General features: G+C 37.2%; 1 protein-coding gene across 1 annotated transcript; it reads left to right on the top strand.

Annotated features, from left to right (window-relative positions):
• Positions 1-1,831: 1,831 nt before the first annotated feature.
• On the top strand, positions 1,832-11,400 carry LOC146533673 (metabotropic glutamate receptor 2-like). The gene is made up of 17 exons (XM_085194884.1): positions 1,832-2,911; positions 6,281-6,500; positions 6,572-6,714; positions 6,837-7,007; positions 7,088-7,232; positions 7,327-7,578; positions 7,937-8,108; positions 8,181-8,287; positions 8,370-8,519; positions 8,712-8,845; positions 9,148-9,314; positions 9,626-9,784; positions 9,868-10,030; positions 10,217-10,430; positions 10,511-10,662; positions 10,752-10,938; positions 11,039-11,400. Exons 1-17 carry the CDS (start codon positions 2,204-2,206, stop codon positions 11,182-11,184), a joined length of 3,390 nt encoding a protein of 1,129 aa, XP_085051010.1. The 5' UTR covers positions 1,832-2,203; the 3' UTR covers positions 11,185-11,400.
• Positions 11,401-11,619: the final 219 nt, after the last annotated feature.

The following is an 11,619-nucleotide window of genomic DNA, read 5'->3' as shown; positions in this document are numbered from 1 at the left end:
GCTTTGTCTCGTTACCAAAGCGAGGAAATTAAAATGTTAAATATTTCATTTCCTCGAACGGGAATCGAACTCACAACCTGCCGCACGTTTGCACCCCTGGACCACGACTGTTATAATATAAAGTCCTCTTTGCGATCTCGTTCAGAACAGAATTTTGGGTAGCATCAATGTTTTATTACAAACAATTTAACAATATTTTTTACTATACCTAAGTAAATACTGCTTTTAAATAGAACATCTACGTTCGGGTTGTATTGATCAAACGATTTCGCTTTTTTTATCGATATTGCAACTTTTATCATTCTCCTATAAAGTAAATCGCCATTAAACAAGTTCGTTTTCTGTTCGTCGTTCACTGGTTCACTCGCTCGCTCGTTTTTATGTAAACAGGTACGATATTTGAATACAATGACTTAAAATGAGGACAATTATAATATAATATTGTATCCTTTCTTCTTTATTTAAATAAGGTACAATCCTATATAAGCAGATAGACCTTTATATAAAAATTAGTTAATTTTAAAACATTTTATTAAAAAAGTTCACTTTTATATATTCTCTTTACTTTGAATTTGCCACTGAAATATGATTATATGAGTAATAGGGAGTTCCACCCCTAACCTCTAGCTTGCAATGATCAAGAAATAAAATTAAAAAGTATTTAATTAACAACATTGTCCAAGAGGGGCGGGTTCAAATGTTTTATGTTTCTAAAATTGTATAATAAGACACACATTTTTTTTTTATTTAACAATTACTCAGGGAATGTTATAATAAACATAATATCTTTATATACCATATATTACGCTAATTTTACATGAAATATATATTTAATTTAAAATTTTAAGTAATAATTAACTTATGAAAGTATTTTCCCATGTCATACGTTACCTGATAACGCCCGTGTCGACCTCACTTACGTTTGACACATAATTATGAGAACACACGCGTTACGCCGCGCTGTCTGTGACACGGAAATTATACTATGATTAGTTGGGTTATACTAATTTTATATGAAATAGTGAGTTTGTAGTGTGAACGAGTATAACTGTGAACGAGTTGTATTCTTGAGCTTCACGCTGCTCCCCGCACACAGTGAGGCAGGCAGACGAGTCCTAGTGTTAAGACACTCCATTCTCCAAATTCTGGATGGACTGCATGTTGAGTGGTGGAACTCAACGCCGCGCTTGACCTCGACACCAGAGCAAACAAATGAAAATATTAAATATTTCACTTCCTAGAAAAGGGAATCGAACTCACGACCTGTCGCGTTAACAGTCGCTTAGGCCCCTGCTCCACGACAACCCTCAAATAAATACAAAAATGTAAATTTATATAACTTTATATTTATTTTGTGTGTACATATAGGTCTACCAATGATTTATTGCGTTGCTACGCCGCGCTACGCCCGGCTGGCGCGTAGCGGTCGACGTAGCGCCTAATCGACTGCGACTCACGCTACGTGACACAACAAATATTCCCAGTCGTCCTAATTACCTGCTCTATTGTTCAAGCTTCATGCTATTTGTTATTTTCTTAGTCTAACAGAAAATGTTTAATTTGGGGATAATTAAAAAAAATTGGGAAAATTGTATGGTAACATATAAACATATCAACCCTAGCGAGATTCGAACTCGCGCAAAATCTTTATACATTTTCTAAAAACATATTTCTTTCATTAGTATCGAATAATACGTTAATTTTTTTTACAATAATTACTGTATATTTTGAAATGGAAAAATATAATCTTATAGAGATGTTCTTCGCTTGCCGCCGCCCGCCTCACTGGCCGCGCAGCATCCAGCGAGAGTGCGGCAGTCGGCAGCGCGCGCCCGCCGCGAATACACCAAGTCGTGAGGTGAGAGCGATACAGCAAACACACGGTAAAAGTTTACGCTCACATTTCGTAAATGTGAAGATTAACAAAAAATTATAATGGTTACATGTGACAGCTGTGAATGCATGAAAGAAAAATGTTTTTGTTTTTACTTCAAATCGTAATTTAATTGTGTGGTGATACAATTAGTGCAATAACTCATTTTTTTTTCTAATACTGATTTAACTACTAAATAAAGAATTCTATCTACTAAATAAAAACAGTTAACAATGGTTTTTTTTTGCAAAACAAATTTTACTAAAAGATAATTATGCTTCCAAGAGTGTTTCGTTTTTCATTTAATTAGAGGACGATGCTCGGGTGACCATGGTGCGCGAGGCCGCGCTCGCCCTGCTACTGTTGGCCACAGCCACCTCGCGCCATCACCAGCCGCTGACGCTCACTGCTGAACACCCTAACGTGTCCCTCACCGTGTCTAACATAGTATATCTCGACACCGATGAGTATTATGCGATAGCAGATAAAAATCATCGCTACAAACGTGAATCACACTCGCTTATTGGCACCTTCGATATCTCAAAAATATTCAAAAAAAGGAACCGCCCCAAGCAAGTGTCAATGCAGTCGAGTACATCGCCATTGCACGCAGATGAAACATCAACAGTTGAAGAAACCATTATTTTAGCTGCGCTAAAAGATAATGATAATAAATCACTTAATTACCATTTTACGACAGAAATAATCGCAACAACTAGCATTAGTAAAAATAGGGAAATTATGGTTAATAAATCCATATCTCTAATTCAGACAAACAAAAACTTAACTGAACCTAATAAGACTACAGAGCAAGTCAATATATCACCAAATAAAGTTAAAACTAAAAATAAAATAACAAGAAAATCTAAAAGTGTATCAGTTAATAAACCTCAATCAAAGAGTGCAATTAACAATGAAAGGACACAAAAAAGTGTACCGCGAGTTACGAATAAGAAGAAAGCTGAAAACGACAGTGTGTGGCCGGCTAAGCACGCCGCCGTCCTCGAAGGTGATATTATTTTGGGAGGATTAATGATGGTAAGCAATATTAATCAAATATATTTTCTAGTAATGGTTAGTGACCCTGTTGTTAAAGTTTTATAAAAGTATTCTAACTCGTTTGTTCCTAAAAACATATTTTTAATTTTTAACATGTTTTTAGCTAGATATGTCAATCTGAAAAATCTTAAAACACTATTTTGCCACATTTTGCTTGAAAATTTGCAGAAGTATCCGGTTGCGATAATAATATTTTCAATAATAATATTTCTGTCTTCTATCCTTGATAGGACGACCAAGGTAACGAAATAGAATTTTTAATCTCGTTTTAACTATTTTATGGTAATTGACATTCTAAAGGGCTTAAATGTATTCTACCAGCCCATGCATATTTTATAAGAATATTTTTTTTACTTCATTCAATCTGTATAAATTCAATTGTTTATAAGTGAAAAAACAATGAAAAGACACAAAAGAGTGTACCGCGAATCGTTGTGATATAATCGGCCATCATGGACCTACATGTGTTAATACATACTAAAATTCATATTTATTTGTGTCATGTTATCCATTACCAATTGTGAAATCGTCAATAATCTTATATAGTATTCGATTTTTTGGTGAAACGATGAATCGTTTCAATGTGAACATTGTGAAAATTAATTACATCCTAATTTATATTTCAATGTTGTATATTGCTTTTAAAATAATATTTAAATATAAACATATTTTTTTAGATTGTTAAGTGATTTTAGTGTGAAAAAACATTTACATATACGCCAAATATCGATCAACACGCAGCATTTTTGTTGAACCCAATTATTCAAGATATGCATTATTTCACTTAATGAACCTTGAATACTATAGGTATAAAATTTCTTAAAAGTAATCGTCTCAGTACTTCGACGTACGAAAGAGGAGTGATGTCATAAATATAACACTTCGAGGAATCCCAGATATAGTATTCCATATAGGTCAGATATCAGAACAAATCCCTTTTAGCAGATCCACTGACTGTGAAAGCCTTTGTCGTATAGTTATATGAAGATATTTTGGGCAACTATCACCACAAGTCATCCCCTAGAGTTTCCGTGTGTATTCTCCATGGACGTTTTTGTCAACAATACTCAAATATAGAGTTAAAATCCACCTTTTGAACTTTGAAGTCTGTACTGATCGAAAGCTTTCTTTTAAATCTTGAAGAATATTCTTTCGTCTTGAAATTTCATTTGCATTAGTATTTATTTTGTATAAAATAAAGCAGCGTAACTTATACTTTTCGTGCGCAATAAATTTGCACAATTCCCTTACCTTTTCTTTTTGTATCGCATTACACCGTAGTCTACGTACCGTACACATAGTAGGTTTCCATGCCTCATTATAAGCCTATGAAATTGTAGATGTTTTTAAATTTAATCTACACGCTCGTGATTTTTCATAGCATTTTTTTACAAAAGTCTGGGCGTTTCTTATTTGTTACGTCTCATGATATTATTTAAACAAAGAGAAGCATCGATGTTAGAGTAAAAGAACACATTTCCAATTTTAAGAATGGGCATATATAGACGTCAGCATACCCCGGATAAGCCCAACTATTATATCAGGTTTGAAAAACTCCATATTCTCGCTACGGCGAACAAATATACGCTTAGAGTGATCCGCCAGGCTATTGAAATACTATCACATCCTAATTTCAATAGAGAAGAAGGTGGTAGATAACTTTCTACCACCTGAAGCCCACTCCTAAAAACTTTGAAATCTCACACCCATCACACAGAGGGCCAAATACAGTCAGCTGATTCTTCAAGAATCCAGGGCGATACGCGTTTGATATAATAATTATGTCAACTAACCGACGGTTGCCACCACAGTTTACCCGTGAACATTGACTTTCAAGTGTTAGAAACGTCGAGTGTCTAAAATTGTATAATCTATACTAATATAATTAAGCGGAAGAGTTTGTTTGTTTGTTTGTTTGTTTGTTTGTTTGTTTGTTTGTTTGTTTGAACGCTAAGATCTCTGGATCTACTGGTCCGATTGTCATTGTTTTTGTTTTGTATGAAAGCTGCATTCTTCAGAAGTGCTATAGGCTATATAACATTACATTACACATATAAACTAATATATTTTAAAGTACATTCTAATTTGACATGCAATTTATTCTGCCATGTTAATAACAACCGTCGCGTCGCTACGCAACCGTTACCGCGACATTTTGGTATATATTCATCGTTATGAAAATAAATATAATAGTCACTCTTAGCATTTTATCTAGATTGAAATTATAGTTTACTGTATAACATACTAATAAATAATTAAGGAGATGTCACTGATTCCAAATGACCTAGCCACCTAGCGGACGGCACAGTATGAGTATGACCGACGCGAACGGGCAGATGACGTTGACGGTTTTATAAATTGTTATATATTTTCGAACTATTGTAAATGTTTATGTAATTATTTGCTGTTTATAATTAATTTAAACTACACTTTGGTTCTCTTCTTATTTTACCCGCCGCCGCTAAAATTATTCTACTTAATAGAGAGAAATGTTTAGTTATTTCGTAGAGTCGATATCTATGTACGCACGCACGGAAAACTTTAGGTACTTTTTCTAATATTAAGAATACCTATCCTTTAGTTACTTTTAATCCTTTTGTTGGTTTATTTCAATAACTCGGATAATTTTTTCTAATAATGTGTATCTACTTATTATTCTTTTTGATTGTTTAAGCTTATATTTTCTTACTAATTCTATTGAAAATTGAAAATAATTTCATGAATATATTTAATAAATATTCTTATAGTTGAAGCAGGCGTAGCCGCGTCCGGGTCCACTAGTCTATACTAATATAATAAAGCGGAAGAGTTTGTTTGTTTGTTTGTTTGTTTGTTTGAACGCTAAGATCTCTGGATCTACTGGATCGATTTACTTTGTTTTTGTTTTGTATGAAAGCTGCATTCTTCAGAAGTGCTATAGGCTATATAATATTACATTACACATATATACTAATAAATTAAAATACTTTCTAATTTGACATGCAATTTATTCTGCCATGTTAATAACAACCGTCGTCGCTACGCGACCGCGTTCGTTACCGCGTCATTTTGATATTCATCCTTATGAAAATAAATATAATAGTCACTTTTAGCATTTCATCTAGATTGAAATTATATTTCTATAGAAATTATATTCTTATATTTCAAGCAGGCGTAGCCGCGTCCGGGTCCGCTAGTATTAAATATACACGACGGAGCATGTGCATGTGCAACATATGACACGAAACAAATGCAAATATTAAATATTTCTTTCCCCCCACTCGTAACCACAAATGTCGCGTTTATAGTCGCACACATTGTACTCCTGCACCATGATGATCTCTACTTAACTTAGGTAATTGATAATAGGTACACGGTCGAGCGAGCGGCGACAACGACGGGAGCGCGGCACGGTGTGGCCCGCTGATGGCGCAAGGCGGCGTGCAGGCGCTCGAGGCTATGCTGTTCGCGCTGGACGAGGCGGAGCGCGCACACCTTCTACCACCCGGCGTTAAACTAGGCGCCCTCGTGCTGGACGACTGCGACAGCGATACACGCGGACTAGAAATGGCTCTCGATTTTATAAAAGGCACAATCAATTTCTACGTAATAAATAGCTTTGGGTGAATTAGTATTCTAAATTGATTATTTATATCTCAGGATCTATTGGTAATATTGATGATGAGGAGTACGCGTGCAACGCGACAGCCGTTCGGAAGGTTATATCTGGCGTGGTGGGTGCAGCCTCGTCAGTTACTTCAGTACAAGTCGCTAATCTGTTACGTCTCTTCAAGATCCCACAGGTCGGCATTTATATATAATGTATTTAACCCGAACTGTATTGGATTTAAATGTAATTTTATTAGATTTAAATGTATTTATATGTTAGAAATGCACTTTTGTACAATGATTATTATTATTGCAGGTGTCATTCTTCTCGACTTCCCCAGAGTTGTCCAACAAGGCCCGCTTTGAGTACTTCACACGTACAATACCTTCAGACCTCCATCAAGTACGTGCAATGGTCGAAATTGTCATGAGATTTGGATGGAGATACGTGTCTATTATATATGAAGAGTCCAACTACGGTATTAAGGTGCTAATGTGCAAAGTTTTGGCGTTTTAAAAGTAATGTTATGTTTTTAAATATTTATATAACTTTTTTGTTCTATTCAGGCTTTTGAAGAATTAGAAACACTACTATTGCGTCATGACATATGTATAGCCGTAAAAGAAAGGCTCGTGAAAGATTCTGGTGCAGCTGATGAGCACGCGTATGATGCAATCGTGGAACGACTTCTGTCTCGACCACGTGCTAGAGGTAACTTAAAATAAAAATAAATAAAACTTAAAATAATTTGATATCACTTAACATAAAAAAAATTCTAATTAATTATCGTTACAATATTTCGTAGGCGTTATCGTGTTTGGATCAGACCAGGAAGTAGCTGGTGTGATGGCGTCAGTGCGTCGTCGTGGTGCGGCGCACTCGTTCAGCTGGGTGGGTTCGGACGGGTGGAGCGCGCGCGCACTCGTCGCCGCCGGGAACGAGGCTGTCGTGGAGGGCACCATTAGCGTACAGCCTCAAGCGAACCCCGTGAGAGGTTTTCGGGACTATTTCCTCGCACTCACACCCCAAAACAACTTCAGGAACCCCTGGTTTGTCGGTAATTTTACCAACCTGTCAAATTCATTCTCTCACGAATAGGCTGTTGCTTTACCGAACCACAAACTATACAGTATGTGAGGTAAAAGTTAAAAAAAACGCCAAAATATATTTTGTTATACATTTCAAATCTCACCTGATGTAATTTATCTATTCAGGTAAATATGTACATTATTTCATTCGAATACAATACTTTTTTAAGCAAATTCTCACAAAGTCGACTCGGGAAGTTGGTAACGGAGTGTCTTAACACTAGGTTCCCTCAGCGTACTCTGCTATATGTAGGAGGCAGTGTGAAGCTAAAAAAATTAGCTAAATTTTATATTATTAGAGATTAATTTAATTTTAAATGTTAACAGAATTTTGGGAGGAACAGTTCCGATGTCGATATCCAGGAAGTCCGCGCTCACGTCATAACGCTAAGTATTCGTCGTGTTCTGGACAAGAGCGACTCACTGCTGACAACACGGAGTTTGAAGCGCAGCTACAGTTTGTAGCTGATGCTGTTTGGGCTTTCGTATTTGCTATCAGGTAAATGAGATACATTGGCATACGAAATAAAAATAAATATTGATATTTATAATATATGTTTATATGTTCTAGAAATATGCACCATGTATTATGCGGTGGTAAGCCAGGACTGTGCGATTCTATGCGACCAGTGAGCGGACCAACTCTATTGCACTATCTTCGAGAAGTCAGATTTATTGGTAAAAAAATCTTAAATATTTTATAGTTTATTAATTTTAAGCTGCGAAAATATCTAATTTGTAATCTTTTCTTACTATACAGGATTAAGCGGCGACGAATTTCACTTTGACTTGTATGGTGATGGACCAGCCCGCTACAACATCTTACATTTTAAACAAGTGACGAGAGGAGTGTATCGTTGGATACGAGTTGGACGCTATCTGGATGGAATATTACATCTTGATACTGACGGTAGGTCCCAGAAGTGTCTCGGTCTTCCAAATACATACATGTACTCGTAAGGAACCTTAGAAGCATTCGTTTATTCATCCTTTGTATGTTGCATTCTTCATAACAATCTCTCAACTTGATTTTTATGAAATTATTTTATTTATTATTTGTATTATTCGAATTAAATAATATATTGTTTAATGCCTGTAATAGAAATACAATTTAAATGGGATGAACCGCATCACCCTGAGTCCGTGTGCAGCGCCGAATGCGAGGTCGGTCAGGCAAAGCAATATGTAGAGGGTGAAAGTTGCTGTTGGCACTGTTTCAACTGTACACAATATGAGGTAGGCAAAATTGATTTTTATTTTTTAACTTCACGCTGTGCCCCGCACATAGCATCAGGGTAGGCAGAGGGAACCTGGGAACCTAATAAAAAAAAACAAATATTAAATATTTCATTTCCTCGAATGGAAATCGAACCCACACCTTTTGCGTTTATAGTCGCGACTTGTGCTTCAGCGCTAAAAAGCTGGCCTATCCTCAAACTCAAATTACTTATAAATTTCATTTATTTTCTTTCACTACGTATAATATATGTATGTATGTGTAAATATATAATAAAATATATACATATAACTATCTTCAGATCCGATCCCCGGTGTCAGAGACAGCGTGCGTGGAGTGCGCTCGGGGCACGCTGCCCGACGCGCGGCGCGTGCTATGTGCCCCGATACCTGAACTTTACCTTCGACCCTCTTCACCTGCAGCTATAGGTGCTATGACATTTTCAGCGTTAGGAATTTTACTTACTATGTAAGTATATCAATATAATGATATAAAACGTGAAGGCTAGTAGAATTTTAAACACGTCAGGTTATGGGTTCGTACCCTTTGCTCTGGTAACAAGGCAAAGCACGGCGTTGAGTTCCACCATTCAACATGCAAGTCCGGAAAACGGAAGTGTCTTAATAGCAACGGAGTTTCCGAACACTAGGTTCTCAGGAACTCTTCTGTCTACCCTGCGGAAACGCGGAATACAGCCTAAAAAATGCGTATTTTATTTATTTATATCAAGATTTATATCAAGTAAACAACTAAAGTTTAATCATTTTATTATATACTAGGTTGGTGGGCGGCGTGTGGATGGCGCGACGCGGTACGCCAGTGGTGCGTGCCAGCGGGCGGGAACTCTCGTTTGTTCTTCTTGCAGGAATTCTTATGTGCTATCTTGTCACGTTCGCACTTGTACTAAGGCCGACAGATATTCTATGTTCATTTCAGAGGTCAGCTAGAAATTCAATATCATTGAGTTATTCATTTTTCATTTATTACCATATTTACGAAACTTGAGCACTTTAATTTTTAGGTTTGGCACAGGATTTTGTTTTACAGTGGTATACGCCGCTTTGCTAACCAAAACTAATAGGATAGCACGTATTTTTGATGCCAGCAAACACTCGGCTCGAAGGCCTTCCCTTATTTCTCCGAAATCTCAATTACTTATATGCACAGTCCTAGTTTCTATTCAGGTAAATATATAGGTATATTGTTTATTTCGAATATTTATAATACTTTTTTAAGCAAATTCTCGCTAAATCGACGGGAAGTGGGTAACGGAGTATCTTAATACTAGGTTCCCTCAGCTTACTCTGCTGTATGTAGTATACAATTTGGACTTAAAGGAAAAAATATGTACATACATATGTATATTGCAGGTTGTCATCGTGGTAGTATGGCAGCTCACGTCACCTGCTCGAGCTATCCACCATTACCCCACTCGAGAAGACAATATGTTAGTGTGCGACTCTTACGTGGACGCTTCATATACTATAGCTTTCTTCTACCCGGTGGTCCTCATTGTGACCTGCACAGTGTATGCAGTGCTCACAAGGAAAATCCCCGAAGCGTTCAATGAGAGCAAACATATAGGTACGTTACAGACGTGTTATTCCTATTAATGTTTATTTCTCCTTATGTTTAGTTACTCGTATTTGTCCCTCCATTCGCAGGTTTCACCATGTATACGACATGTGTTATCTGGCTTGCATTTGTTCCGTTATATTTTGGTACAGCAAGTCATGTTCCTCTGCGAGTCACAAGTATGGCAGTCACCATTTCCTTGAGCGCTAGCGTCACCCTGGCTTGTCTTTTTGCACCTAAGGTATTGTTTATCCTCTTTGTAAATTGTAATTTTAAAATTAAAGTATTAACGTAAATGGTTGTTAACGTTTAATAATATAAATGTTGCAGATGTACATAATCCTCATCCGGCCGGAGCGCAACGTGCGGGGTAACCTGATGCCCTCGAAGTGGCGCAGTGGGCGCAACGGTCGCGGCGCGGCGCCGGGCGCCGTATGCGCCGCGCTGGTGGGCGCCGCCCCACTGCCGCGCCCAGCCGGCACGCCCTCCACGGACCTCTCCACACTCGACGCTACCGGTACGATGCTCGCCGACACAAATATTACCAAGCTTACTCGCAAAACCTATATACAAAAATCATTGTTTTGTTTATTAAACTATTTAATTATACAATGCAGAAAGGTCGACATCAACAGACCGACAAGTGCAGACGGAGGAGCCGAGCTCGCCGGCGCGGGCTGGGCACAACGGGCTGTGCCTGGACGCGCGACGGCTGGCCGTGCTGGCGGGCGCGCTTCCCCCCGCGGCCCCCGCGCCCTTATAGCGACACCACGCCCGCGTGCCGCGTCTACCCGTGCTCGTGTGACCTGTGACGTCACGCTGTAAATACTAGATATTGAAATATATTACATTTCGAATTTTGACATTGAGTGCGAAACGAAGGGTAAAGAATATATTGTTTAATTCTATAGAATATCAATCAAATTATGTGATATTATTATAAGTTACTGTTAGTTGTTCTGAAAATAAATATTTTAAAAGAAATTATATTATTGCCTTGAAGCAATCCTTTCAATTTTCCTAAATGACTCCTTCCCGACAATAGCACAAATGAGACACATTCTGACTGTATAGACTTGTCTCTGTTTTATGTTAAGCTCTTTAACCGGATAATTTGCCGATTTTATAATATGTTTATTTTATCATATTGATAATAAAAAGAAGTCAAGGTTTTTTACAAACAAATTACCTAAAACAT

Source organism: Heliconius melpomene, chromosome 12 (genome assembly GCF_056956725.1).
Source record: "Heliconius melpomene rosina isolate 202511_hmr_F chromosome 12, ASM5695672v1, whole genome shotgun sequence".
NCBI classification, from domain to species: domain Eukaryota; kingdom Metazoa; phylum Arthropoda; class Insecta; order Lepidoptera; family Nymphalidae; genus Heliconius; species Heliconius melpomene.
This window is presented reverse-complemented; position numbering and strand designations above follow the sequence as displayed.

What these genes read in the sequence shown, in the direction of transcription:
- LOC146533673 (XM_085194884.1), top strand. Translation starts at nt 2,204, where the DNA reads ATGGTGCGCGAGGCCGCGCTCGCCCTGCTACTGTTGGCCACAGCCACC. An exon ending in GTCTCTTCAAGATCCCACAG is followed by an intron (nt 6,715 to 6,836) that starts GTCGGCATTTAT and finishes TTATTATTGCAG; the next exon opens with GTGTCATTCTTCTCGACTTC. An exon ending in GTCTCGACCACGTGCTAGAG is followed by an intron (nt 7,233 to 7,326) that starts GTAACTTAAAAT and finishes AATATTTCGTAG; the next exon opens with GCGTTATCGTGTTTGGATCA.